General features: G+C 37.1%; 1 protein-coding gene across 1 annotated transcript in view; it reads left to right on the top strand.

The window, feature by feature from the left end:
• The first annotated feature begins 4,283 nt into the window (after positions 1–4,283).
• Positions 4,284–26,264, top strand: part of LOC123235513 (serine protease inhibitor Kazal-type 1-like) — a 24,392-nt gene continuing 2,411 nt past the window's right edge. The window contains exons 1-3 of the mRNA XM_044661658.1: positions 4,284–4,338; positions 18,093–18,124; positions 19,482–19,588. Coding sequence (XP_044517593.1) covers positions 4,284–4,338; positions 18,093–18,124; positions 19,482–19,588 — 194 coding nt within the window. The remainder of the gene's footprint in view (positions 4,339–18,092; positions 18,125–19,481; positions 19,589–26,264) is intronic.

Genomic DNA, 26,264 nt, shown 5'->3' on the forward strand with positions numbered 1-26,264 from the left:
TAGTGAATTACTAAGTTTTAAGTAGGGATACTTTAAATTCTTGACTGATTAAATTAAAAGCTGCTTATTGATTACATTAAAAAAAAACAGAATTTAATTCTCTCTTCAGAGAGCAAAAGATTGAATAGACATTTTCTCTTACCCCTCCATTTCTTTTTCTATAAAATACTCTCATTGATATCTTTTGTTTTTGTTGTTCTGCCATTTCAGTCATGTTTAACATTTTTTGACTCTTTTTTTTCTTTAAACCCTTGTACTTCGGTGCATTGTCTCATAGGTGGAAGATTGGTAAGGGTGGGCAATGGGGGTCAAGTGATTTGCCCAGGGTCACACAGCTGGGAAGTGGCTGAGGCCAGGTTTGAACCCAGGACCTCCTGTCTCTAGGCTTGACTCTCACTCCACTGAGCTATCCAACTGCCCCCATTTTTTGACTCTTTTGGGATTTTTTTTTTGCCAAACATACTGGAGTGGTTTTCCATTTGCTTCTTAGCTCATTTTACAAATGAGGAAACTGAGGTAGGTGGGGTTAAATGACTTTAGACAATAGAAACCTAGCATCTTGAAGTTGGATTTTAACTCAGATTTTCCTGATTCCAGCAGCAGTGCTAACTGCACTGTCTACCTGCCCTTTTGTTTTAACATTACCTTTATTTCCAAAACATATATCTCCCAACTCCCTAAGGCAGAGGCCTATCCTTTGCCCATAACCATAGTTTTCTACTTCCATATAGAAGAAAATAAACATTCTCAGTGCAAATAAGTGAAATTTGAATCAAGGGAAAAATGAAATGAAATAGTCCATATCCCTAAGGCCCTTTTTTTTTAAAATTCTGGCCAACTGGGAGAGAAGAATAGGAGAAAGAATGAGAAGTGAGGCAGGCCAGAATTTAGAAGCAAATCAGGCTTCTCTATTAGGCACTTACATGTGTGGGGCCAGCCAAGTGCTGGAGCATTAAAGTTTCCCAATGACTCTTGTAGTATACAGATCTGTTATAATAGAAAACCAGAAAGGCGATGAAGGTATAGAAAATTATTGGATGGAAATTAGGTAATCAGACTAAATACAACCCTCTCTTCCTCTTCACTTGGGAATTCAGGTACAAGATAATGGCCAAGACTCTGGACAAACAAATGAGTCCAAATGAAATTGGGTGAGAGCCTTCCATACAGAAAAGGTCAATAAATTCTAAAAAAAGAATCATAGCTCATAATGCAGAGGAAATTCCAGGATTGTAGCAGCAAGATTTCCAGCATTGGTCAAAAAGCAAAGGCATCTGTGAAGGAGTAGAACTTCTTGAGTCTATTACGATTAAAATTTTCTGGAGACTGAATATTAATTCATAATTATTTATTAGATAGTAAAAATGGGTTGGAGAGAGTAAAGGCACATGATCACATGGACTATCTAATCTGTGTTTGCCTGCTCACCTCATGTTTCAATTCTACCCCTATTGCTTCCTAAGCAAGAGATTGCAAATTTCTTTGATCCATCACTTATAATCCAGTGAATTCACATTTTCTGGGTCTCCCTGGGTCAGAGGCCAGGAGTCACATGGAATAAGAGGCGAGTATCTTCCAAGATACCTGGGAGCCAGGAGACTTCCAGCTTCTTCATATAGTTTGCATGTACATCCAAATGTTGGGGCTGTCACAGAAATGGATTTTCAAAACTTTCTTTTCTAAAAGGAAAGAGAAGTCAATATTTATGTTAAATTCTCATGAGGCCTACTCATCTTTGGACTCAAAGAAAGGCAGGAAGGTCTGAATTGACCAGAATCTAACAAATATCCACAAGAGATACTTGCAAAGCTCATAGAATTTCACAACTTATACCTAGAACCAGACACAGTAATTCAGATATTTTCAGACCAGGGAAACAGAAATTGCTTCCTATTTATTTCTAACATGGCATTCCTATTTGACAAGTATGATTCTGCCACATTTAAGAACATATGGGGCATCCAGGTGGTACAACTGGATAGAGTGCTGGCCCTGCAGTCAGGCTGACTTGTCTCCCTTGGTTCAAATCTGACCTTAGAAATTTACTACTGTGTGACCCTGAGCAAATGCTCAAGTTCAGGTGCTCCCCCTACTCCCCAAAAAAGAACATATAAGTTTTTTTTTGTTTATTTTGTTTTTAACATTTGGAGAGTTTGTTAGTAGTCACTCTCTTTAAAGGTGGGCCTAAAACCATTAACTCATTTGGGTTTCAAATGTTTCCATTGTGAGATTTCTCATCACCCATTTGACAAAGAATGTATAAGAAAGGTGGTTCAGGGAGAGATTCTGGCTTCTTATCTTCTTTCTCCAAACCCCAGAATGATGGCTTAGTGGACAGAGTCAAGAGGCCAGAAATTTTAGCTCTGAATCAGCTTCTAACCCCTCCTTTACCTTGGGGGTTTCATTTCATCTTTCTGGGAATTACCTTCTCATCTGTAAAATAGGAAGAATTCCTTCAGTCTTCCCTTATGGCTGCTATATAGATAAGATGAGAGGAAGGAAGGGTTCCATACTTTCAAAAGAGAAAAGAAGTTTCTTTCACCACTAGGAGTATAGGAGGGCACAAAGAACCATAAATCTAGAGCTGAAAGATATTTCAAAGCTTTTCTAGTATTCTATTCTATATTACAGTTTACTGATTAGGAAACAAAAGGCTAAATAACTTACTCCAGCCCACATAGAAAATTAGGAACAGAAGAGGTAGGATCTGAACCCAAGTTTTCTGAGGTCAAACAGAAGTCTTACCATCATCTCATGTGTCTTTAATGCCCTAAAAAGTCAGATCTATATGGAAATTATAGAGATTATACTATCCAGTTCAATTTATTGATAGAATAGATATCACTCTGATTCCCTCTATGAAAGGCTGGGGTAAAGAAAGAAGGAAATAAGCATTCATTAAATTTCTACTATGTTCCAGCCCAAGTTCAAAGTGCTTTACAAAAGTTTCCTTTAATCCTCACAATAACCCTGGGAGGTAGTTACCATTATTATTATTATTTTATAGTTAAGAAAACTGAGGCAGACAGAATTAGAGTGATTTACACAGCCAGATTGAATTCAGATCTTTTTGACCTCAGGCTCAGCTCTCTCTCTACTTCATCACCTTGATGTCACACATATAAGTGTACAAATTACATACATATACACATAAATAGACATAAACACCCACAGATATATTCTGACAAACTGACCACAGATACATACATGGGATGGAGACCTAGAGAAGGGGGAAAGATTGAGGAAAGCTATGGGGCACAAATAATACAGGCAAGATCCAGGGAACACCCACAAATTCATAAAGGAGAAAGGCAAAACAGAGGGTCATGTCAACTTGAAATCTAGAGACCCCAATTCTGACCCTGTGCTCTAAGAATTGACCCTTATGGAAGTCTCAGACTCACCATTTCAAATTGAACAATGGATTTTTAGGTGGACCTAAATTAAATGTTAAGTACTCTTTTATCTTAGAAGTTTCTCTCATTGTATCAAAGTTCTCTCCCAGGTATCCCAGGCATTGGATGGACCCTTCCCTTTCGTATTAATTGAAAAGCATCAGCTTCTCCCTGATAATCCTATCTTGTACTCCTCATTTCCTCATAGGCATGGTAATGCAAATCAATCATACTTCCCTGTCCTTAGTTCCCCAAATGGTATATAAGTTTCCAAAGTTCTATTGTTCTTGGAAGAATCATCTAGTGTGGTGCATTCTCCCAGAGCCCCAGGGTATTGACTCTGTGTAGTTTTTGGTGCTTGACTCTGTGAAAGGAGCCAATTCCTGGTCCTTTCTCTTTCCAGATTAAAGACTTCGTTTTTCTCACTATTTTAGTAGATCCATGTTATTTCCTAGTTAAAAGGCACAAACACAAAAGGAACTCAAGGAATGGGAATATACAGGGCAGGGGAAGGTTGGTGGCTAAGAATGAAGAGATAAACAAATCTTCTTACTAGATTCCCCAGTTGGGCAAGAAGAGGTAAATCATCCAAAATCCTAGATATAGACAGAGAGAACAGAAGCTGGGGTTCAGTGGGGGCAGGTAAGAGAAATTGTTTGGCATGAACCATGTCTTTCTCAAGGGAAGTCAGTCCAGAGGGTGGAGATCCTGTGAGGGCTGGCCTATGGCATTGGGCACCTGAGAGCATGATGTAAGTCAGCAGGTGGAGCCCACAGGCCCTGTGGGGACTATATAAGATGTCTTCTCAAGCTTTTCTGAATTCAAAACACCTACCCTTTGTTGAAACCTTTCAGTTTCAGCTTCAGCTAGAGCTAAAGAAGACTGATCATGAGGCCACTCAGCATATTCCTGCTGCTCTCCATTGCCTTGTGCTGCTTCTTGGGTAAGTTTCCCCTCTTGTACACAGCCCACCCATTGGAACCAGCAGCCCCCAGATGGCCCTTCAGCCAGAACTCAATTTGACTTTAGCTGCACACTACTGGGAGATTTTTAAAGCTTAATGCGGAAGGACCAAATGCTGGTGAATCAGCTACATAGAAACAGCTCCTGAGACTGGAAGCTTTCTCCACAACTCTGCTGTGTGAGAGGAAATAGGAGTATGTTAATTCTGCTTTACATAGGGGAAAACAGACACCAGAGAAGGGAATTAGCCCACCAGGTAGTAAGGGAGAGGACCATCTTTGAACCCAGGTGCTGACTACACCTCTGAGAACTTGGATCTGGAATATGTGGAAAAGACACTAATGGGATAATCAAAGACAGGACTATTGCACCAAATTGAAGAATGGATGTGAATGATGACTTAAAAGAAAAATGAGAGAGAGACAGTCAGACAGACGTGATAGATAGACAGACACTGAGAGACTGAGAAGGCTAGGTGGTACTTTTAAAGTCAGAAAGACCTAAGTTCAAATAGCGCCTGAGACATTCACTAGTTTGTGATCTCATGTATGACACTGACCATCTTTCAACAGTTTCATCATCTAAAAAATGGGGATAATTTGTTGTTGTTCATTCATTTCAGTTGTTTCTGACTTTTCATGACTCAATTTGGGGTTTTCATAGCAAAGATCCTGGAGTGATTTGCCATTTCTTTCTCCAGTTCATTGTTCAATGGTGGAAGGCCATACTGGTCTCTTCTTTTATGTTCCTTTTTCACTTGATTTCCTGTCTCTCCCCCTTCTTCACAGAAACCAATTGCAGTCTTTCAATTTGCTTAGTCCTACCCAGGCCTGGGCAGTCCCCTCTGGAGGTGAGAGTTTTTGACCTGTGAACTTTCATACAGAGATAATTCTGTCTTCCCAAAAGGTATTTAGAGGGCTAGCTCAAAATGAGTTAACTGTCCAATACAGTAGTCTAAAACAAGCTAATGCTATATAAAGCTGCATTCACAGAAGAATCTCTCCAAGTCTAGGGAAGTTGTGATTCCATTGTCCTCTGCCCTGGACAGTGTAAAGGTTAAATTTAGTTTATTTATTATTATTATTCCTATTGACTCCCAGAGGAGCATAGGGCTGCAACCATCTCACGCCAATGGACTCTGTTCTGGGCAACTTCTCCCAACTGGGCATATCTTTGCCAGGTCTGTTTTGGCCTTCTGACATTCCTCCTCCCTGGTGGGTTCCATATTTTTTTTTTCATAGTGTCCTGACTAATGGGATACTGAATTGTTCTTTCCCAGAGTCTGGTATTGGAGATCTTTTCAGGCCATCTGATGTTCAAGATTTGATGTAGGCATCTGTTAACAAAGACCTGGAGTTTGTTGGCTTTTGCCAGCACGCATCGTGGACTCTGTTGGAGAGCAATCTTCCAGACTAGGCGATTGTTGGTTTTGTTGGTTTAATGAGGTTGCAGTTTCTGTAGCAAGTGAGATTTTTACAGGGTGAGGTTGCTAGCCTCGCGCCCAACCCTCCTCCTTTTTCATCCGGGCTTGGGACAGTCCTTGGTGGGGTTTTAAATTTTTAATTTAGTGGTTGGACTTAAATTATGTGAAATAACGTGGTCACCAGAGTTATTATATCTCAAGTCAGAAGTTTATTTTCAAAATAGGGTGGAAACAATAAAGTAGAGAAATGTGAGAGAATTTAGAGAAAATATCTATTCTAGCCTCTTTAAGAAGGGCCAGTAGTGAGTAACAATAAGGCCTCCTCCAAGATGGAAGCTAGTCTTTTAGGAAACTAGGAAAGCAGTCAGCCCTTTTCACTCACCCAACAAAGTAGTCCAGGAGTCAGAATCCAAGTTGATGCCAGGATCCAAGCTGCAGTGTTCAGTGAAGTTCCCTTGAAGACTATCTCCAGGAGACACTCTCCACTAGACTCAACTTCACCAGACTAACTGCTTAGGGATTTAATGGCTTTTATGGTGGTTTTCTTTTCCTGTCCTTCTTCACAAGGGCCAATCAGTTTCCAAATTGCCCAACCCTTCCCAGGGGCAGTGTCTGTGGGACTGACTTATCAACTCTAAAGGTGTTAATTCACATATTTCTTTTTTTTTTGACTGTTTAATAATATTTATTTTTTAGAAAAGTTAACATGGTTACATGATTCATAATCCTACCCTCCCCTTCACCCCAATTTTTTTTTTCTGTCTTTGTTTATTTTTAACCCTTACCTTCTGTCTTGGAGCCAATACATAGTATTGGCTCCAAGGCAGAAGAGTGGTAAGGGTAGGCAATGGGAGTCAAGTGACTTGCCCAGGGTCACACAGCTGGGAAGTGTCTGAGGTCAGATTTGAACCTCGGAACTCCCATCTCTAGGCTTGGCTCTCAATCCACTGAGCTACCCAGCTGCCCCCTAATTCACATATTTCTGAGTTGTCATCCAGTTTGAATTTGCATGTTACTGAGCTAGAACATGGGTTGCATATTTCCTTTTGGAGGAGAAAACTCCTGTAGTAAGAGTTTCACTTATTTTAGGGTTAAGTATGGATGTATATCCCCTTTTTGTTGATTAATTCAAAAGTGGACAAAAGAGAATTAAGCTTTTTAAAAATTTTTTATTTAATTTTGAATATTTTCCCAAAGTTAAATTTTTCATGTTCTTTCCTTATCCCCCAAACTCTCCCGCCCCCACTGTAGCTGATGCACAATTCCACTGGGTTTTACATATATCATTGATTAAGACCTACTTCCATTATATTAATAGTTGGACTAGAGTTAGTGTTTAACGTCTACCTCCCCAATAAAATCCCCATCAGACGGGTTCAAGCAGTTGTTTTTCTTCTGTGTTTTTACTTCAACAGATCTTCCTCTGAAAGTTGCTAGTTTTCTTTCTCATAAGTCCCTCAGCATTGCTCTGCATCCTTGCATTGCTGCTAGTAGAGAAGTTCCTTATGTTCTATTGTACCACAATGTATCAGTTTCTGTATACAATGTTCTCCTGGATCTGTTCCTTTCACTCTGCATCAATTCATGGAGGTAATTCCAGTTCACATGGAATTCCTCCACTTCATTATTCCTTTGAGTACAATAGTATTCCATCACCAACAGATACCATATTTTGTTCAGCTATTTCTCAATTGAAGGGCATCCTCTCATTTTCCAACTTTTTGCCACCACAAAGAGCATGGCTATAAATATTTTTGTACACGTCTTTTTCCTTATTATCTCTTAGGGGTATAAATCAAGGAGTGCTATGGCTGGATCAAAAGGCAGATGGTCATTTAAAGTCCATTGAGCATAGTTCCAAATTGCCATCCAGAATGGTTAGATCAATTCACAACTCCAACAGCAATGCATTATTGTCCCAATTTTGCCACATCCCCTCCAATAATCCACACTTTCCTTTGCTGTCATGTTAGCTAATCTGCTAGATGTGAGGGGATTCCTCAGAGTTGTTTTGATTTACATTTCTCTAATTGTTAGAGATTTAAACAATTTCTCATATACTTATTGATAGTTTTGATTTCTTTATCAGAAAATTGCCTATTCATGTCCCTTGGCCATTTATCAATTGATAAATGGCTTGATTTTTTATACAATTGATTTATATCCTTGTATATTTGAGTAATTAGATCTCTGTCAGAGTTTTGTGTTATAAAGATTTTTCCCAGTTTGTTGTTTCCTTTCTCTTGCTTGGGTTTAAAATCTTTCCTTTCCCTGCCTTCTTTATATTCAAGCCGTTCACCCATTCTGAATTTATCTTAGTGTAGGGTGTGAGATGTTGATCTAAACCTAATCTCTCCCATATTGTTTTCTAATTTTCCCAGCAGTTTTTGTCAAACAGTGGATTTTTGTCCCAAAAGTTGGGCTCTTTGTATTTATTTTATACTGTCTTGCTGACTACACTTACCCCAAATCTATTCCACTGATCCACCCTTCTTTCTCTTAGCCAGTGCCATATTGTTTTGATGACCACTGATTTATAGTACAGCTTAATATCTGGTACTGCTAGGCCAACTTCCTTCCCATTTTTTCCATTATTTCCCTTGATATTCTTGATCTTTAGTTCTTCCAAATGAACTTTGTTATAGTTTTTTCTAACTTGGTAAAAAAGTTTCTTGGTAGTTTTATAGGTATAGCACTAAATAAGTAAATTAATTTGGGTAGAATGGTCAGTTTTATTATGTTAGCCCATCTTACCCATGAGCACTCAATGTTTTTTCCAATTATTTAGATCTAGTTTTAATTGTGTGGAAAGGGTTTATTAGTTGTATTCAAATAATTCCTGTGTTTGTCTTGGAAGATAGATTCCTAAGTATTTTATCTTGTCTAGGGTGACTTTAAATGGATATTCTCTTTCTAACTCTTCCTGCTGTGATCTGTTGGAAATATATAGAAATGCTGATGATTTTTGTGCATTTATTTTGTATCCTGCTACTTTGCTAAAGTTGTTGAATATTTCCACTAACTTTTTAGTTGATTCTCTAGGATTTTTAAGTACACCATCATATCATCTGCAAAGAGTGATAGCTTCTTTTCCTCAATGCCTATTTTAATGCCTTCAATTTCTTTTTCTTCTCTAATTGCTGCTGCTAGTGTTTCTAGTACAATGTTAAATAATAGAGGTGATAATGGGCATCCTTGTTTCACTTTTGATCTTATTGGGAATGCTTCTAATTTATCTACGTTGCAGATGATGTTTGTTGATGGTTTTAGATATGTACCGTTTGTTATTTTTAGGAAAAACCCTCTTATTCCTACACTTTCTAGTGTTTTCAGTAGGAATGGAATTGTATTTTGTCAAAGGAATTTTCAGCATCAATTGTGATAATCATGCAATTTTTGTTGGTTTCTTGTTGATATGGTCAATTATGTGGATGGTTTTCCTAATATTGAACCATCCTTGCATTCCTGGTATAAATCCCACCTGATCATAATGAATAACCCTCATATGATCACTTCCTGGAATCTTTTTCCTAGTATTCTGTTTAAGATTTTTGCATCTTTGTTAATGAAGAAGATTGATCTGTAGTTTTCTTTCTTTGTTTTTGTTCTACCTGGCTTTGGGATCAGTACCATATTTGTGTCATAAAAGGAGTTTGGTAGAAGTCCTTCTTTTCTTATTATGTCAAATAGTTTGCATAGTACTGGGATTAGTTGTTCTTTGATGGTTTGATAGAATTCCCTAAGTGAATCATCTGGTCCTGGGGATTTTCTTTAGGGAGTCCTTTGATGATTTTTTCAATTTCTTTTTCTGATATGGAATTTTTTAAGTATTTTATTTCTTCTACTTTTAGTCTGGGAAATTTATATTTTTGTAAATATTCATCCATATCACCTAGATTGCTATATTTGCTGCCATATTATTGGGCAAATTAGTTTTTAATGTTTGCCTTGATTTCCTCTTCATTAGAGGGGAGGTCTCTCTTTTCATCTTTGATACTGATAATTTGGTTTTCCTCTTTTCTCTTTTAAATTAGATTGACCAGTACTTTGTAATTTTATTTATTTTTTCAAAGTACCAGCCTCTAGGTTTATTTATTAATTCAATAATTCTTTACTTTCTATTTTATTGATTTCTCCTTTAATTTTTATGATCTCTAATTTGGTCTTTAACTGGGGATTTTTAATTTGTTCCCTTTCTATTTTTTTTATTTGCATGCCCAGTTCATTGATCTTTTCCCTCCCTAATTTATTAATATATGTACTCAAGGATATAATTTTCCCCTGAGTACTGCTTTAGCTGTATCCCAAAGATTTTGGTATGATGTCTCATCATTATCTTTCTCTTCAATGACATTATTAATGGTTTTTATGATTTGTTCTTTAATTGATTTTGCAGAATCATAATTTAATTTCCAATCAATTTTTGATTTGCGTATTAATATACCCTTACTAATTATTATTTTTATTGCATTGTGATCTGTAAAGTTTACATTTATTTTTTCTGATTTTTTTATTTGTTCATCATGTTTCTATGCCCTACTCCCTGGTCAATCTTTGTGAATGTACCATGTGCAGCTGAAAAGAAGGTTTATTCCTTTTTATCCCTATTTATTTTTCTCCACATATCTATTAACTAATTTTTCTAGGATTTCATTTACCTATCTTACCTCTTTCTTATTTATTTTTTGGTTTGATGTATCTAGATCTGATAATGGGAGGTTCAAGTCTTCCACTAGAATAGTTTTGCTGTCTATTTCCTCCTTGAGCTCCACCAATTTCTCCTTTAGAAATTTGGATGCTATACCATTTGGTGCATATATACTGAGTACTGCTATTTCCTCATTGTCTATACTGCCTTTTATCAGGATGTAGTTACCTTCCCTATCTCTTTTAATCAGATCTATTTTTACTGTGTCTTTGTCAGATATTATAATAGCTACTCCTCCCTTCTTTTTCACAGTTGAAGCCCAATTGATTTTGCTACAGCCTTTTACCTTATACCTATGTATATCTATCTGTCTCATGTGTGTTTCTTGTAGACAACATATGGTAGGATTTTGGTTTCTAATCCACACTGCTATTTGCTTCTGTTTTATAGGTGAGTTCATCTCATTCATATTCAGGGTTATAATTATCAGCTGTGTGTTTCCTAACATTTTGGTATCTTATCCTTGTTTTACCCCTTCTTCTTACACTATTCCCTTTTAAAACCATGATTTGTTTTAAGTCATTCCCCCTTAACCCCAACCTTGGTTTATTTCCCTTTCTTCTCCCTGCATTTGTGTTCCCCTCTTTTTATTTTTTAAGGCCTGATGAATTCCCTCCCCTCCCTTTTTTGACCTCCTCATTCCCCTGCTCCCCTTGGTTTATCCCTTCTGATTTTCTCTGTAGGGTTAGATGGAATTTTATATCCCAATGGATATAGCTACTCTTCCCTCTCAGGATTAATTTCCCTGAGAGTAAAGTTTATATATTACCTATGAATGCTCTCTTCCTCTCCTTCTTATAATAGTATTCATCCCCTTCCCTTCCCATGCCCTCTTTGTGTGGTATAGAATAACCCATTTTTCTTATTCATTCAAGTTTCTCTTGGTGCTATCTACTATTCACACCCCTCTTTTCCCGCCCCCCACATCATCTTAGACCATTTGGTACTCCAACCTCTCCCTATGAATAATTCTTCTAATTACTATTATAGTGAATACAATTTTTGAGAATTACACATAAAATTTATCCATATAGGAATACAAACAATTTGATCTTATTGAAGCCCTTAAAGAGGCAAATTAAAAAATAAGAGTTTTCTTTCTTTCCCCTCTGTTACTTATTTCCCTTTTCATGTTCCTCTTAGTTTTTGTGGTTGAATATTCAACTTTACATTAATCCTGGTTTTTCTGTGCAAATACTTGGAAATCTTCTATCTTGTTGATACTTTACCTTGGAAGTATATAATCAGTTTTGATGGATAGGTGATCCTTGGTTGTAGACCCAGTTCTCTTGCCTTTCTGAATATCATGTACCAAGCCTTGTGGTCTTGTAGTTTGGAAGCTGCCAGATCCTGTGTGATCCTGATTGGTGCTCCTTGATATCTGAATTGTCTCTTTCTGACTTCTTGTAATTTTCTTTAACTTGGAAACTCTTGAATTTGGCAATTATATTCCTGGGGATTGTCTTTGAGGGTATAGTGTAGAAGGTGATCTATGGATCCTTTCAATATCTATTTTGCCCTCTTGTTGAAGAACATCATGGCAGTTTTCTTGGAAAATTTCTTGTAGTATGGTATCCAAATTTTTATTAATTTCTGATTTTTCAGGAAGACCAATGATTCTCAAAATATCTCTTCAAGAACTGTTTTCTTGATCTGTCATCCTCTCAATGAGATATTCCATGTTTCCTTTTATTTTGTCCGGCTTTTGACTTTGCTTTTTTAGTTCTTGCTTTCTTGTGAGATCATTGGCTTCTATTTGCCCAATTCTGGTCTTTAGAGGCTGGTTTTCTGCTACAATCTTTTGATTTTCCTTTTCAGTTTGGTCTATCCTGTTTTCCATCTGCTTAATTTTGGTCTTCAATTTGCTTATCATTTCTTTTGATTTAGGGGCATCTTTCTCCAATTGGGATTTTCTGTCTTTTGAACTGTTAATTTCCTTTTGAGCTATTTCCCACTTTTCTTGCCAAATCCCTTCTATCTTTTCTCATGATCTCAGATTTGAACTCTTCAAGAACTTGTGACCAATTGTCATTTTTGGGAAGGTTTGGATGTGATTATTTGTTTGTCCTCCTCTGCTGTCTCCTCTGTTTTCTGGATTTTTTCCGTGTAAAAGTTATCAAGTGTTAAAGCTTTCTTTTTGTTCTTTCTCTTCGGTAATTCTTGGGCATTTCTTGCCATTATTATTATGCTGTTTTTCTTTCTCAGTCAGAAGTCTGAAGTCTGGGTGAGGCAGAGAGGTTCTCTGTCTATCAAGCTGTGGAGGAGTTTTTGCCTGAGTCACATCAATGTGCTGCCTCTCAGCTTTATCCTTGTGCCCAAGGTCTGTGCTCTTTAGGCTCCTGGGGTCTCAAATCTAGCTGTTCTCAGGGTCAAGCCTCCTGGTGGTCCCTTTGCTTGATCCTCTGCCTGAGGATCTCCATTAAGAGTCTCAGCACGCTGCCTCCACTGTCAGGAACACCTCTGTGGTAGGTTCTTGTCCCAAGTTCCAGACTCAAGGTCTGGGCCAAAGTCCACTCTCAAGGTCTGAGTTCAAAGTCCATGTTCTTTAACCTCTTGGGGTCTTAAGTCTTGCTGCTCTCTGGAGTCAGCCTTTGGTGGTCCAAGGTAGCTTCTAAGAACTTAATGAATACCCTAAGCTTGCTCTGACTGCTGTGAGTTGGCTTTGGCACTGTAGGTGGTGTCTGTGTGTGTGGGGGGCTTTGATCAGCTCGCATTTTAGTGAGAGCTATTTCACCCCCTTATAGCATGGAAATGCCCAAATCCCACATACCTTCAATGCTGTACCGTATTGTGGGGTCCCCTCTTTCATCTGAATTTGTTTTTTGTATCATTTTGAGGTATCATGTGTAGGTGGGTTAGAGAGATAAGCTCCCTGCTTCTACCATGCAGCCATCTTAACCAAGAATCCAGAGCAAGGCTGAAGTGTGGGAGACCAATAAGATAAACAGAGTCTCAAATAGATGAAAATCTGAGACTCCTCTTTTGACCCCTTTTATGATCCACACCTTTTCTTATTGAAAAACAGCATAGCATCTAGGAAAACTTTAAGTTCATAGTAAACCAGCAGTTAATGAGTTAACAGCCTTTTTTCACTCAGCAGAGTAAAGCTCAGGAGAACTGATTAAAAACAAAACAACAGTATAGAAGGAAATAGTGAAAGAAGAAAAGGCAGGACAAGGAGAGGGACTCATTTTCTTTAATTGATCTTGACATAGAGCTTCCGGGTCCCTTCCCAAATTCTAGAATTGATTAGAAATCCAATTGTAACATTTTAATATTCAACAAGGCATTTTCTTAGAATCTTGATTTAGTGATTTTAGAATCCTAAAATTCCTTGAATTGAGAATTTAAAAATTCTCTGATTCTAGGAAATCATATGACTGAATATTTCTTTGTCATAGTGACTATCTTGGAAAACAGGCTTGATCATAGCCATTTAGTCAATACTCTCTCCAAATCTTGTGGCACAGCCCAAAGCAACATTTAGAAGTTAAAAAACAGGAAAGTTAGACTTTGAAAGGAAAAGCTTAGAGAAAATAGAGAGGGAAATTTTCCTAATAATGAAAATTTTCCTAATAATGAAAATTTTCCAGTAGTGGAATGACCTTGAGATGTGGTGAGTTCACCTCCTTTGAGGTCTTCAAAACCAGTAGCTGGATGTTCATTTATCATGTATGTTAATGTATGCATTGCTTCCTGTATGGATTTGACAACATGTCTGATGAGATCCCTTTCAATTCTAAACTTTGTGATTCTCTGCCTACAAAAGCATCCATCCTCCTCTACTCTTCAAATTAAAAAATAAATCCTCACTTCTCCACTTATTGTGACTCTATTTTCTTTTTTCAATAAACTCCTTTCAAAAATCAACTCCAGCTGGTACTTGTGCTTTCTGTCCTCTGACTCTCTTCTAAATCCTCTATAATCTGGTTTCTGATCTTGTCACTCAGCAGAAACTGTTTTATCTAAAGTTACCAGTGATATCTTACTTGTCATATGTACATTTTCCTTAAGCTTCTTTAATTGTATAGCACATGAATGTGTCAACCATCCATTTATATCTGGATTTTCCTGACAATGGGTTCTCTTTGTCGACCTCCTATCTATCTGACTGCTACTCAGTCTCCTTTGCTAGCTCACTATCAATATCATGCCGAATGACTCTGAGGTTCTCTCCATACCCCTCATATTGTCCCCTTTCTCTTTTCTCTCTATAGCCTCTCATGCGGTCACCTTTGCAGTCTTCTTAGTTTCAATTATCACCTCTAGACAAATGGCTATCAGATCTGTATATCCAGCTCTGATTACCTCTTGACCTCCAATTATACATTACCAACTACCTCCTGCATCTTTAAGATGGCTGACCCAGAGACATTTCCAATTCAGGATGTCCAAAGAATTTCAATTGTCTTTTCCCCCAAAACATATCCTTTCCCTAATTAAGCCTACTACTGTTAAAAATATTATCATCCAGTGATTTACATTCTCAATCTTGTTGCCACGTTAAATTAATCAGTCTCATTAAGTTCATATATCAATACCAAATCTTCTCCTTTATACTTCCTTAGCATCTCTTGAACATACTTGCACTCACATAGTCACCATCCTTATTCAGACTCTTCTACAGTTTCACTTTGACTATTTTTTAAACCCTGACCTTCCATCTTAGAATCCATAATAAGTAGCCTGAATTTGACTATTACAATATCTAATCTACTCTCATCTCTCCAGTCCATCTCCCATCAAGTTGCTAAAATGATTTCTTTAAAGCTGAAGTATCACACAGGTACTCAAATAGTTTTCAAAAGTCCAGTGGTTTTCTGTTACCTCGAGGATGAAATGTAAAATCCTCCACATGACATTTAAAGTGCTTCCCAAGCTGACTAACCCTTACTTGCTTCTCTCTTTTCTACAACACTCCCATCATTCCCTCCACATGCTCTACAGTCCAGGAATATAGAACTCTTAACTTCTCACACCAGCCACTCCATCTCCCATTTCCTTCCCTTGTTCTAAAATCCTCTCCTTCTCCTCTAACTCTTGGAAACCCTTGTTTCCAGAAAGACTCAGTCACCCTCTGCTGAAGCCTTTTCTGAACTCCCCAGTAGTGAGTACCTTCCTCAGAAATATTACATTGTTTCTTCTTTCTGTGTTATTTATGTACTTCCATATATGTTAATAATAGCTTGTCTTTGTATCTACAGCCATTTTTAGCACCTAATAGACATGTTATGAATACATACGATTGATTTAAAAAAACTTTGAAAGAGTTATCATCCTAATTTTGAGGAAACAGAGCCTTCAAATGAAAGTCAAAGGGACCTTCTCAAGACCACAGTTAGTCAATTTGAGAGGCAAACTTCCATTTTACATCTCTAATTCCCCATTCTGCCTGTCTTTAGTGGCCTCAAACCATTTTCCAAATGCTACACATTTAAGACAAGACTAGTAGAAGAAATGCTTGTAAATGATAAAGCATACTTTGTATTCATTCAGGACTTTAGGGACATTAATACACAATGTCATAGAGTATCTATTTAGTTCACATTTTTGTTTAAAATAAATTTGCTGTAGTCAAAACTCCCAAAGATTATAACTACTGGCTTAATTATCAATATTTAGGACCAAAGAATCTAGACAAAATATACAGGTCAAGTTAATGATTTAGAAAAGAAGAGAAAGCCTAGGAATCTTTATAGGTTATGAGTGGGATAAAATAAAATGACTAGACACCCAAATTGTAATTACAAACTTGTAGTCTGAGGGTGGATAGAAAAAGAAGAAGTCTTTTTTCTTTCTAATGAAAAAGGGGCCATTATCCTAATGGCAATAACCAATGCATGAAGGCAGATTCAGGTATTTTAAAGATTCATAATACAAGACCTCCATTCCTCTCTGTCTGATACCTCATGGTCTGGGGGCCAAACATACAATCTAGTTACAAAAGTCTACCCTATTAGAAAACAATAAGTTACATAGCATCAGTTCATTCTAACTTTTCACCAGGGAGGGGAAAGGTTTTGGAAAGATAGCCATGTCCTCAAGAGGGACTCCTCTGGCTTCAAAAGGTCAGAGTAGATAAGGAAATAGGGTAGTCTTCTTCTTTGAGCTAAGAGGCCTCCCAACTCACTGGGCCTGTAGCAATAACAAAATGTCATTGAAGTATTATTTTTTAACCCTAAACTGGTTTTCATTCTCTAATATGGTCTAGGATGGATGTCCACTCTGAGAAGAACAAATTAATTCTCTTCTCTCTACACAGTTATAAATCAACATGCCAGGAGGCACACATGATAGAAATAGGGACAGCTGGAGGCAGGGTAAGTTTGGAGGTGGAGATTAGCTTTTGTTTTGCATATGTCAAGATTGCTGATGCTTCTGGGACATCCAGGATGTCCATTGTACAGTCCATGAAGTTGGATAACTCAGTAAAGAAATGAGGGCTGACTTGGTAGCTCTCTGAGTCATCTTCATAAAGATTACAGTTAAAGCAGAGAAGCTAACAAATGGATAAGAGAGAGCAGGGAAGAGAGCCCATATGCCCATGAAAAGGATTCAGGATATGGAAGACAAATCAACAAAGGAAATTGTGACAGAGCTGTAAAATAGGTTGGAGGAAAGTCAGGTGAGACCAGAGCTATGGAAACCAAAAGAAGAGAGATATTGTAGTGGTCAATGGTATGGAAATTTTCAGAATGAAGTCAAGGTGGATTAGAATTGAGAGGAAGCCATTGAATTTAGCAGTTTGGGGAATTATTAGTAACATTTGAGAGAATACAGATTATCCAGCACATGGACTACTCTCTCATTACTCTATTCTATTACAAATATTATTCTATTGCTGCTTTTTTTCCGTTTCTTGCAGTGACCTGCCTCCTTGTATCATCTGTTAAAAGACCATTTTCAAAACTACATTTCTTTAAGAAATCTTGGCCCTTCCCATAGTACTTATGAGAATTTGCATTGCATTCTATTATTTGTATTTTTCTTCTGGGAACGTGTCTTGTTTTATTAATCTTTTTATCATACCCCAGCTTCTCTAAAATTATAGGACCTCAGTAAACCTTGATTAAATTAAAAGAAGAATATAGGACATAGAAAATAGGATGTAAAAAAATAAGCCATATGTTGCAGAACAAAGGACAAAGAACATGTTCTTTTAGAACTGAAAGTGATCTGAGAGCATGAAACAGAAAAAGGCAGAAGTGACCAGGAACCTCAGATTATCTAGTCCAACTAAATCATTTTAAAGCAAAGGTCAGTGAAATGCAATGAGAGAAAGAGACTTGTCCGAGGTCACACAGCGACTGCATCGGGCAGTTAAAATAAAGTCCCAGGTGTCCTGATTCTCATAGTCAAGGATATGAAAAAATGGATAGAAAAACACCTGTGTCTTTGTTTAGTCAACTAAACTTTTACTTCATTTTGCCGCATTTCAGGGACCTGGGGATTGGGGAAAAACCAGTGCAGTGACAGAGAGGTGGGTGGAGAAAATAGGAATATAATCTGGGTTCCTCTGTCTCCCTTAATTTCTGTCTCCCATTCCCTAAGTATCTGTGTTACAGAGAAGGCAATCCTAATCTTTTTAATTTTTATTTTCTAGATACTGTTCAAGCTAAAGACCAAACCCGAGAGGCAAGTAAAGTTCTGCTTTGTCATTTCACATTTTTCTCATATGGTGAAGAAGAGGACCATTGATTCACACAGTCCATGCAGCTTTCAGCACCTAATTATATTGAGGCATCACAATAATACCATTCTTTGACCTAAGATCATTAGTATATTCCTGAATCTTAGACAAGTGAATTCCTCTCTGTAGGCCTCAGTTTCCTTCTCTGTTAACTGAAGAAAATGGAGAAAGATAATCTCTAAACTGTAACATTATATGTTTTCTATGTTCTGTTGTCCTTTTTCTCTCTAATATTCTGTGTATTTTTTAAACCCTTATCTTCTGTTTTAGAATAAATTCTGTGTATCTGTTCAAAGGCAGAAGAAGAGGAATGGCTAGGCAATGCAGGTTAAGTGACTTGCTTAGGGTCACACAACTAGGAAGTGTCTGAGGCCAGAACTGAACCTAGAATGTCCCATCTCTGCGTCTGGTTCTCAGCCCACTAAGCTACCCAGCTGCCCCTTGTCCCTTCCACTTCTAACAATCTGTGGATTTCCTTCCAGCTCTAACATTTTGGACATGTGTGTCTATATATTGATGTCTCTTCCCATTTTCATTTTTTGTGTTATATGCTCTGGCATTTCATTGTCTTTATTCTGGAGTTCTCTTCCAGCTCTGCTGTACTCTATGCTCTGACATTTTGTGTTCTTAAGTCTCTTCCAGCCTTGAAATTCTGTGTTCCCTATTTTATGTAGTCTAATAGTTCTTACATTCTTTGTTCTGATGTCTCTTATAGCTCTGATGTTGTGTTCTATGTTCTTAGTTCCCTCTCAGCCCTGTGTACTACATTATTTGTTCTAAGATCTCACTTAGCTCTCCAGGTGTAAGACAATGACATTCTGGGTAATGTACCTAACTTTAGAGATTATCTTTTCCTGTGGACAAAGGGGAAGGACCTTTTAGTGTCTTTTGTGATTGTGCAAATATGCTTGCTGATAAAAAACAAAAACAAACAGAAGGCTGGAAGGAAGCTTGGAAAGAAAAAAGGGCCCCCAGTCTATCAGATCCACACCATTCCCAGAGGATATTTTCCATATTTGGTGTGAAAAGAATTAGTTGTATTTTATTTTCCCCATTATACTGTTGATGGCAGTCTTCCAATGAATAGGGTATCTTGTCTCCCCACACCTTGATGGCAGGAATTGTCTTTTACATTTCTTTGTATCTTCAGTGTTGAGTACAGTGCCTGGCACATAGGAGGTACTTAATAAATATTTATAGCCTGACTGCCTGAAATGGTTATTATAGATTCCTCCAGGTTCTGAAGTTCTGAGCATATGAGTTTCTGTGATATATGCTCATTTTATTTTATAACTGTTTCAGGCTAAATGTAATCCCAATTTTCCTGGATGCCCAAGAGATCTTGCCCCTGTCTGTGGCACCGATGGTCATACTTATGGCAATGAATGCGTTCTGTGTATGGAAAATAAGTAAGTATCACCATAATATTTTTTAGAGATGACATTTTAAAGCCTGATTTGAACTAGGAACTTGAGGGGTTCTAAAAGGGCATCTATTCTAGAAGTTCTTGACCTGCAGGTCACAAACCCTCTACCAATGGGTCAGTAGAAACATTTCAAGGGATTCATGAAATTGGAAGAGGAAAAAAATTACATCTTTATTTTCTCTAGTCTTGAACTGAAATTTCTCATTTCCTTCAATTATGGAAGTAGGCAACAAAAATTATTTTGAAATCTAGTCTACAGGTTTCAATGAACTGCCAAAGAGGGGTTCTGATTCACCCAGGACCTACCAGGAATAAAATGACACATATGGGATTCAAAACTACCTGTGCTAGATTTTAATCCAGGATTTTTACACTACACCAATATTGTCTCCAAATATGTCCACTTAGATTCTAAGTTTCACACAATAAGCTTGGTCAAATGGACAGTGATCAAGGAGTAAGGATGATGGGAATTAGGTGACTGCTACAATGTTGTCAAGGAAAAGTACAAGGGACAGTGAGGAGTCTCTCACACAGAATCCCCTTGAGTATATTTTATAACATGGAGGAGAGAGGGGAGAATTCTGATCTTGGAGTCAGGAAACTGGTTATCACTTCATGACTATTAAGCAGGTCACTCTCTCTCTGAGTCTTGTATTTTTCTTAAGTAAAATGAGGGATTTGGGCTAGATTATCTAGAAGGTCCCCTCCCCATGCAAAGCTGTTGGGCTTCCACTTTATGAACTAAAATGCTCCTAACATTAGTTCAATGAGTATTAGCCAGAGTCGAGCTGATGCATAGGTTAAAAATACAAGGAGGAAGTTAGAGCATGACTTCCAAATAAAAATCTATAGATCTCTACTTTGAATCCCCTCTGCCACAGTATCCTCTGGCTGAGATTTGTTTCATTCCTTGTCCTTAGGGTCTCTCATCCCTTTAGTTGGAGACGGCAGACCACGTCCATGAAATAATAGAGAATCAGAAGGGCTAAATAACATGATGAGTACTCAGAGATTCATTGTTAATCTCCTGTTTACTCTAAATTCCAGTCAAAATATTTATTTATTGTTCCCTGCACATGACATTCCATCTTCTCCCTTTATGTCTTTGCACATGAAGTACCTTATGCCTGAAATCTCCTTCCTCCTCACTTCTTTCTCTTGGACTCCCTAGCTCCATCAAGATTCTTTTCAATTATCACTTACTGAATGAAGCAGGTGATTTTTCCAAATCCCCCCAGTACTTGAGTCATTTTCTCCATTTTCCCAACCAATTACTTTGTACCTACTGAGTATACATTTTATTTTTCCTTAAATAAATTAAGCTCCTTGAGGGAAAAGGATTATAATTGTATTTTTGGTTTTTTATCCCTATGGTCTAGCAAAGAGCAGGTTCATAATAAATGCCTGCATGGTTAAATTAGATTAAAATTGAAAGAACACTCAGAATAGAATGGAGAATATTGGCTTTGGGGTAGAGGTTCTATTAGAACATGCAGGTAGTAGATGGCTTAGTGGAATGAGATTTAGTTCTAGAGATAAGAGGGCCTCAGCTACTTCTTAGCTGTGGGATTCTGGGCAATTGTACTTAAACTCCATTTCCTAGCCCTTTTTGTTGTTTTGCCTTGTATTTAATACTTAACATTGATAAGCAGGTATTATAAAAGAGTGAAAAATAATATTCATGCCAGCTATTTTATTTTAAAGATGAAGAAACTCAATTTCAAGGAAGATCATTTACTTGCCCAAGGTGATTCAAATTATTAACAAAAGAAATATTAATAAAATCAGATCTATAGTTTCTTGTTCACTTTAAAAGTTCAAAGGAGAAAGATGTCTGTGAGCTGTGGGGAAGCAAGGGAGGTGGAGATAATAAGACTTGCAGAATCATTATATTTTGGACCAATAGAAAGGAAGGAAGAGTACCTTCCCTTAGAACCATAGCAAAGGAACACCTTGATGAAGGGACCAAGGGATGGCTGTACCTGGTGACACTGAGGGCTAAACTGTAGAATGAGGTTTAGGATGTAAACTTCTCCTCTGTATAGTACCCAATTCCAGATTATCCTGCATCTCTACTATAGCTTAGTCCTCCATGAGAGCCTTCTGCATTGTTGGAGCCTGGCAGATTTGGGAACTACCTAAGCCTGCTATGCCACCTTGGTTCCAGGTTTTTTACATCTCAATGAGACTAATGAAGAATTTCCATTTCTCTGGCCTGACTAGGTCTATTGAGACCTTTTAGATGACTGAAGGTTTTGATCCCTTTATAAACCTTGCAAAGGTTAAATTGAAATCATTTGGCAATTTTCTCATGGCCTCAATATATAAGAAATAAAATGGTTATAAAAGGATAGATTTAAAAATATTAGGGTTTTAAAGAATTTATTGATAGCCATCAGAAAAAATGAAGCCACATGCCATACTAACAGTCATTTTAAAAGACCCTCCATTATCTCCATCCACATGCTGCTTAAGCTGGAAAAACAAACAGTGTAAGTCCAGCCCCTCATTTTTAACCTCTGGTCCATGTCATTACATAACTGCCTATGTCATTATGTAAGCCAGGAATCATGGGAAATGTAGTTTGAAAGACCCCTAAACTTCCACAGGAAGTCTCGATCAGAGACCTCAAATTTAGTTCAAGGACCCCGAAATTTCCAATACCACATTCCACCTGAGAGCAGAGAGAGACTGGTCTCCCAGAAAGGCTCTAGTAAACATAACTAACTTTTAAATTACAGATGTTTGGGGATAAAAAGAAAAGAGGACAAAACAATGATCCAATGATTGCTAGGGGCATTGACAAAAAGCCAATTTAGGGTTAGTCCCCTTTGGCATAAGAGTGTACATTCAAAATGAATACATTTAACTACCCATAGTTCAATCAACTGTACCCCAAAGTTTAATCTTCTTGATGTAGTGTAGGTTTCTGTAGGCATCATCATGGTGTCATCTCCAAACAGGTTCCTTGTCTGGATTCTGGCAAGATGGCAAATTTCTTATCCCGAAATTGCTCTCAAAAGAATTTAAATTTTACATTATAGATTATAAAACATACATTCCTTTTCAGGAGAATTACACATTTCCCCCTGAAATAACTCTGAAAAGAATTTAAACTTTATATTATAGATTATAATACAGACATTCTGATTATAAAACATACATACCTCCCTGAGGAGAATTAATAACACATTCTCCCCTGAAAAGGGTTAAAACCAACCCCGAGATCAGATAAGGATACATGGCTCAGTTATGAAGTTGTGTGAATCAATTGGCAAAAGAAATTTAAAAAGCTAAAAAAAAATCCAAATGAAAGAAAAAAACAACTTGTGAATGAAATGTAAAATATCAATGTCTTACATATAAAAATGTAGGGAAAAATAAACTTATAGCAGGTCCCTGAATCAAGGCCCAACTAAAGTGATTTAAGCAATTGTGCAAATACCCATTCAGTAGCCCTTACTACAGAAAACTGCCACACTTATAAGAGAATGAAAAGGACCAAAAGTTTGTGTAAAAGGGGGAGTGTCTTTCCCTGTTCTGATTTGCCTTGAATCTCAGTGATAGGGTGAGCTGGGACCATGGCCAACCTTTGGTACTTATATAAGACGAAGCTCAAGGAAGTCTGGCCTCTAACATAGGTCAGATAATCTGCAACCCTGAACTCTAATTGCTAAGTTAAAGTCCTTCAGTGTTGGCATGAATAAGTTCTCTCAATCCTACCTGAATTGGTATGGTGTTTTTTGACCTTATGCTGCTAGGCACTGTGCAGTTTCTCATTAATCCCATTGGGACTACATAGTCTCCTTGAACTTGTGACTCTTTTGTTCCGTTCTCCTGGAATCAGAATCATTCACCACAGTCCCATAATATTTAACAATTATTGGCAGGTTATCATAGTCTAAAGCTTTATGGGTATACATTAATATTACAGCAAGTATATATATATATATATATATATATATATATATATATATGTTAAATTTGTATTACTGCAAAATAAAAAAAAGATTAATATTGATTACATGTACTTTAAGTATAAGAAATGGGAAAAAGGAGAAAAGTCAATTCTATTAAAAAAGAAAAAGAAAAGTAATAAGAAAATTAAAAATCAGGGAAAAACACAATGTTTTTAGGTACAAAAATGAGAGAGAAAAAAACCTCAAATACTGTATTGTACATGGAAGGGAAAAATAATAAAAGAATGTTTTAAAAATCAAAAATATATAGCTTAGAATAAGTGAAAGTTTTTTCACCCAAAAATGAGATCCATTTCCTTTTAAACTTTGCTATGAACTACTATGAGTGCAAATGATTTTTACAAAATAGCAGATTTATAATGCAATTCAAATAAAGTACCAAAATTTCCAAAAATTACAATAACACATTTAAAGACAATAGCAAACAAACCCATTATCACAATAAGATTCACATGAGTTTATACATAGCCACTTGCTGTGTGATATTTAAAAAAATGTATACTTGTCACCAATTCAACAGGTATAGCAAATCATTCAATCTTGGTTGAGAAAAAATTTATTACTGCTTCCATCCAAATGTGGGGCAGAGCCTAAAAAAATTTGATAAAAACCTTTTGGGTCTAAAATATCACCAGGAATTTTAGATCCTTCTGATGAGAAAGTAAATTAAAATAAAGAGTTAAAATATCAAGCATATAGGAGCTTTTTTGGCTTCCTGCTTTTATATATAAAGAGTCTGGGTAGGAAATTTCTATTTCTTTTCTCTACATTTTTAAGACAACATTCTTTTCATCCATTCAGAAGGTACTAGGTATCTAAAGTCATTTCTAAAAACCTCTTATAAAATTTCAATTTCAATTCTTAATTCATTATATTCTCCAAGGTTGTATAAGCAACATGGGACCTCAGTAGTTAAGATGACAAATCCAGAATACATAAGACTTATGGGCTTTTTAAAACTTAAAAAAATTTTTTTGTGTTACATGTTTATGGACTTTTTTATAATGCTATGTTGTTTAGTAAAATCACACAATAACTATACAGATAAAGAATCATGTAACAGAATAGATATTAACTTAGCTTAATACAGATAAACTGTAAAAAAAATTAAACCTTAAAAAATTAGCAAATACATTAATATAAGCAAATGACAAATTACAAGCAGCGTAATTAAAAACCTTTTTACCAATCAGAATAGACTTCTTCTCTATTAAGGAGTTCGAATAAAATCATGAACAGAATTTATCTAGCAGCCAAAAATTTAGCTTAAAATGATTCCGTGTAATAGAAGGGTATTGATCAGATTAATATATGAACTTAAAATGGCAAAATTAATCATAAAACAATCAGCAAAATACAATAAGATACAGAGACTTTCAAAAAACAATGGAGTCTGAGGAGGTTTAAAATCCACCTCCATTCTTTTAAAAGTTCCATTTAAGTTCCTTTTATCTGAGCTCTGCACTGAGCATAGTGTGGATGACCCTCATAGTGGGTATAGTTAAGAGGTTGGGCAGACCCAAATAGCCAGCGTGCATAGGGGGATGAATTTCTCCCCTGAATCTCAGGCAAGATAATTGCAAGGAATGGTTTGAAATAGGCAATGCAGGCCATGCTTGCCATTCTACTTCCTGTTCGAAGCATAAAACTTATGGCCCATATGGAAGTCTTTTGGAGTAGGGGCTAGAAAAGCCCCTGGCTGGAAAACCTACATGGAGAGAGACTCATGGCGGCGTGGAGAGTGGCTAGACAAGTGGCTAGGTCAGGCTTGAAAGAAAAATCACGTGGAAGGGCTCATGAGCGCAGAATCTCTCCTCCTTAAAAGTCACTGTCAAAGAGGAAACACCCAGGAAATTCTCTGGTGTGTACAATGAAAAAGAAGAGATTTATACTTCCCAAGTTTCAAATGGTGTCTGGGGTCGGTGGCAGCAGCATCATTAGCAGGAGTAGCTGAAACGGCAGGGAGGGAACAGCTAGGATCTGGGATCAGCAATTGGGTGGAGATTCCATGGAGGGCCTTATGGGGGTGGCCGCCATAGGCTGGATCGGCAGCCATGGGGAATGTAAGGATTGGCAGGCAGGAATAAGCTGCTGGAAAAATGACTTTACCCTTTCTCGGAAAAGTAGCTGGGTACAGAAGAATAACTTTCCCCTTTCCTTGAAAAGTAGCAAGGTGACTGGGGAGAACGGTGTGAAGAAAAAAAACACAAAAGACACAAAAGGGCAGAAGCAGATCTGAAGCACTGGAGAGGATCTGGAGTTGTCTCAGAGTTCTTCCTGTGCAGGGCGGGTAAAAAAATTCATGGCAGAAGAAGCATGGCTTGTTAGGCTGTCAGAAAAAAATGAGAGTTCTTTGTTCAAAAACTTCTGGTTGCCAAAAAATATAAGAAGTAAAATGGATATTAAAGGATAGATTTAAAATTATTAGGATATTAAAAGATTTATTGGTAGCCATTAGAAAAATGAAGCCATGTGCCATGTTAAGAGTCAATTTGAAAGACCTGCCGTTACCTCCGCCACCATGCTGCTTCAGCTGGAAAAGAGCGATAGTGCAAGCCCAGCTACTCATTTTTAACCTCTGGTCCACATCATAACATAACTGCCTACATCATTACGTAAGCCAGGAATCATGGGAAATATAGTTTGAAAAGACCCCTAAACTTCCACAGGAACTTT

This window comes from Gracilinanus agilis, chromosome 2, assembly GCF_016433145.1.
Source record: "Gracilinanus agilis isolate LMUSP501 chromosome 2, AgileGrace, whole genome shotgun sequence".
Taxonomy (NCBI): Eukaryota; Metazoa; Chordata; class Mammalia; order Didelphimorphia; family Didelphidae; genus Gracilinanus; species Gracilinanus agilis.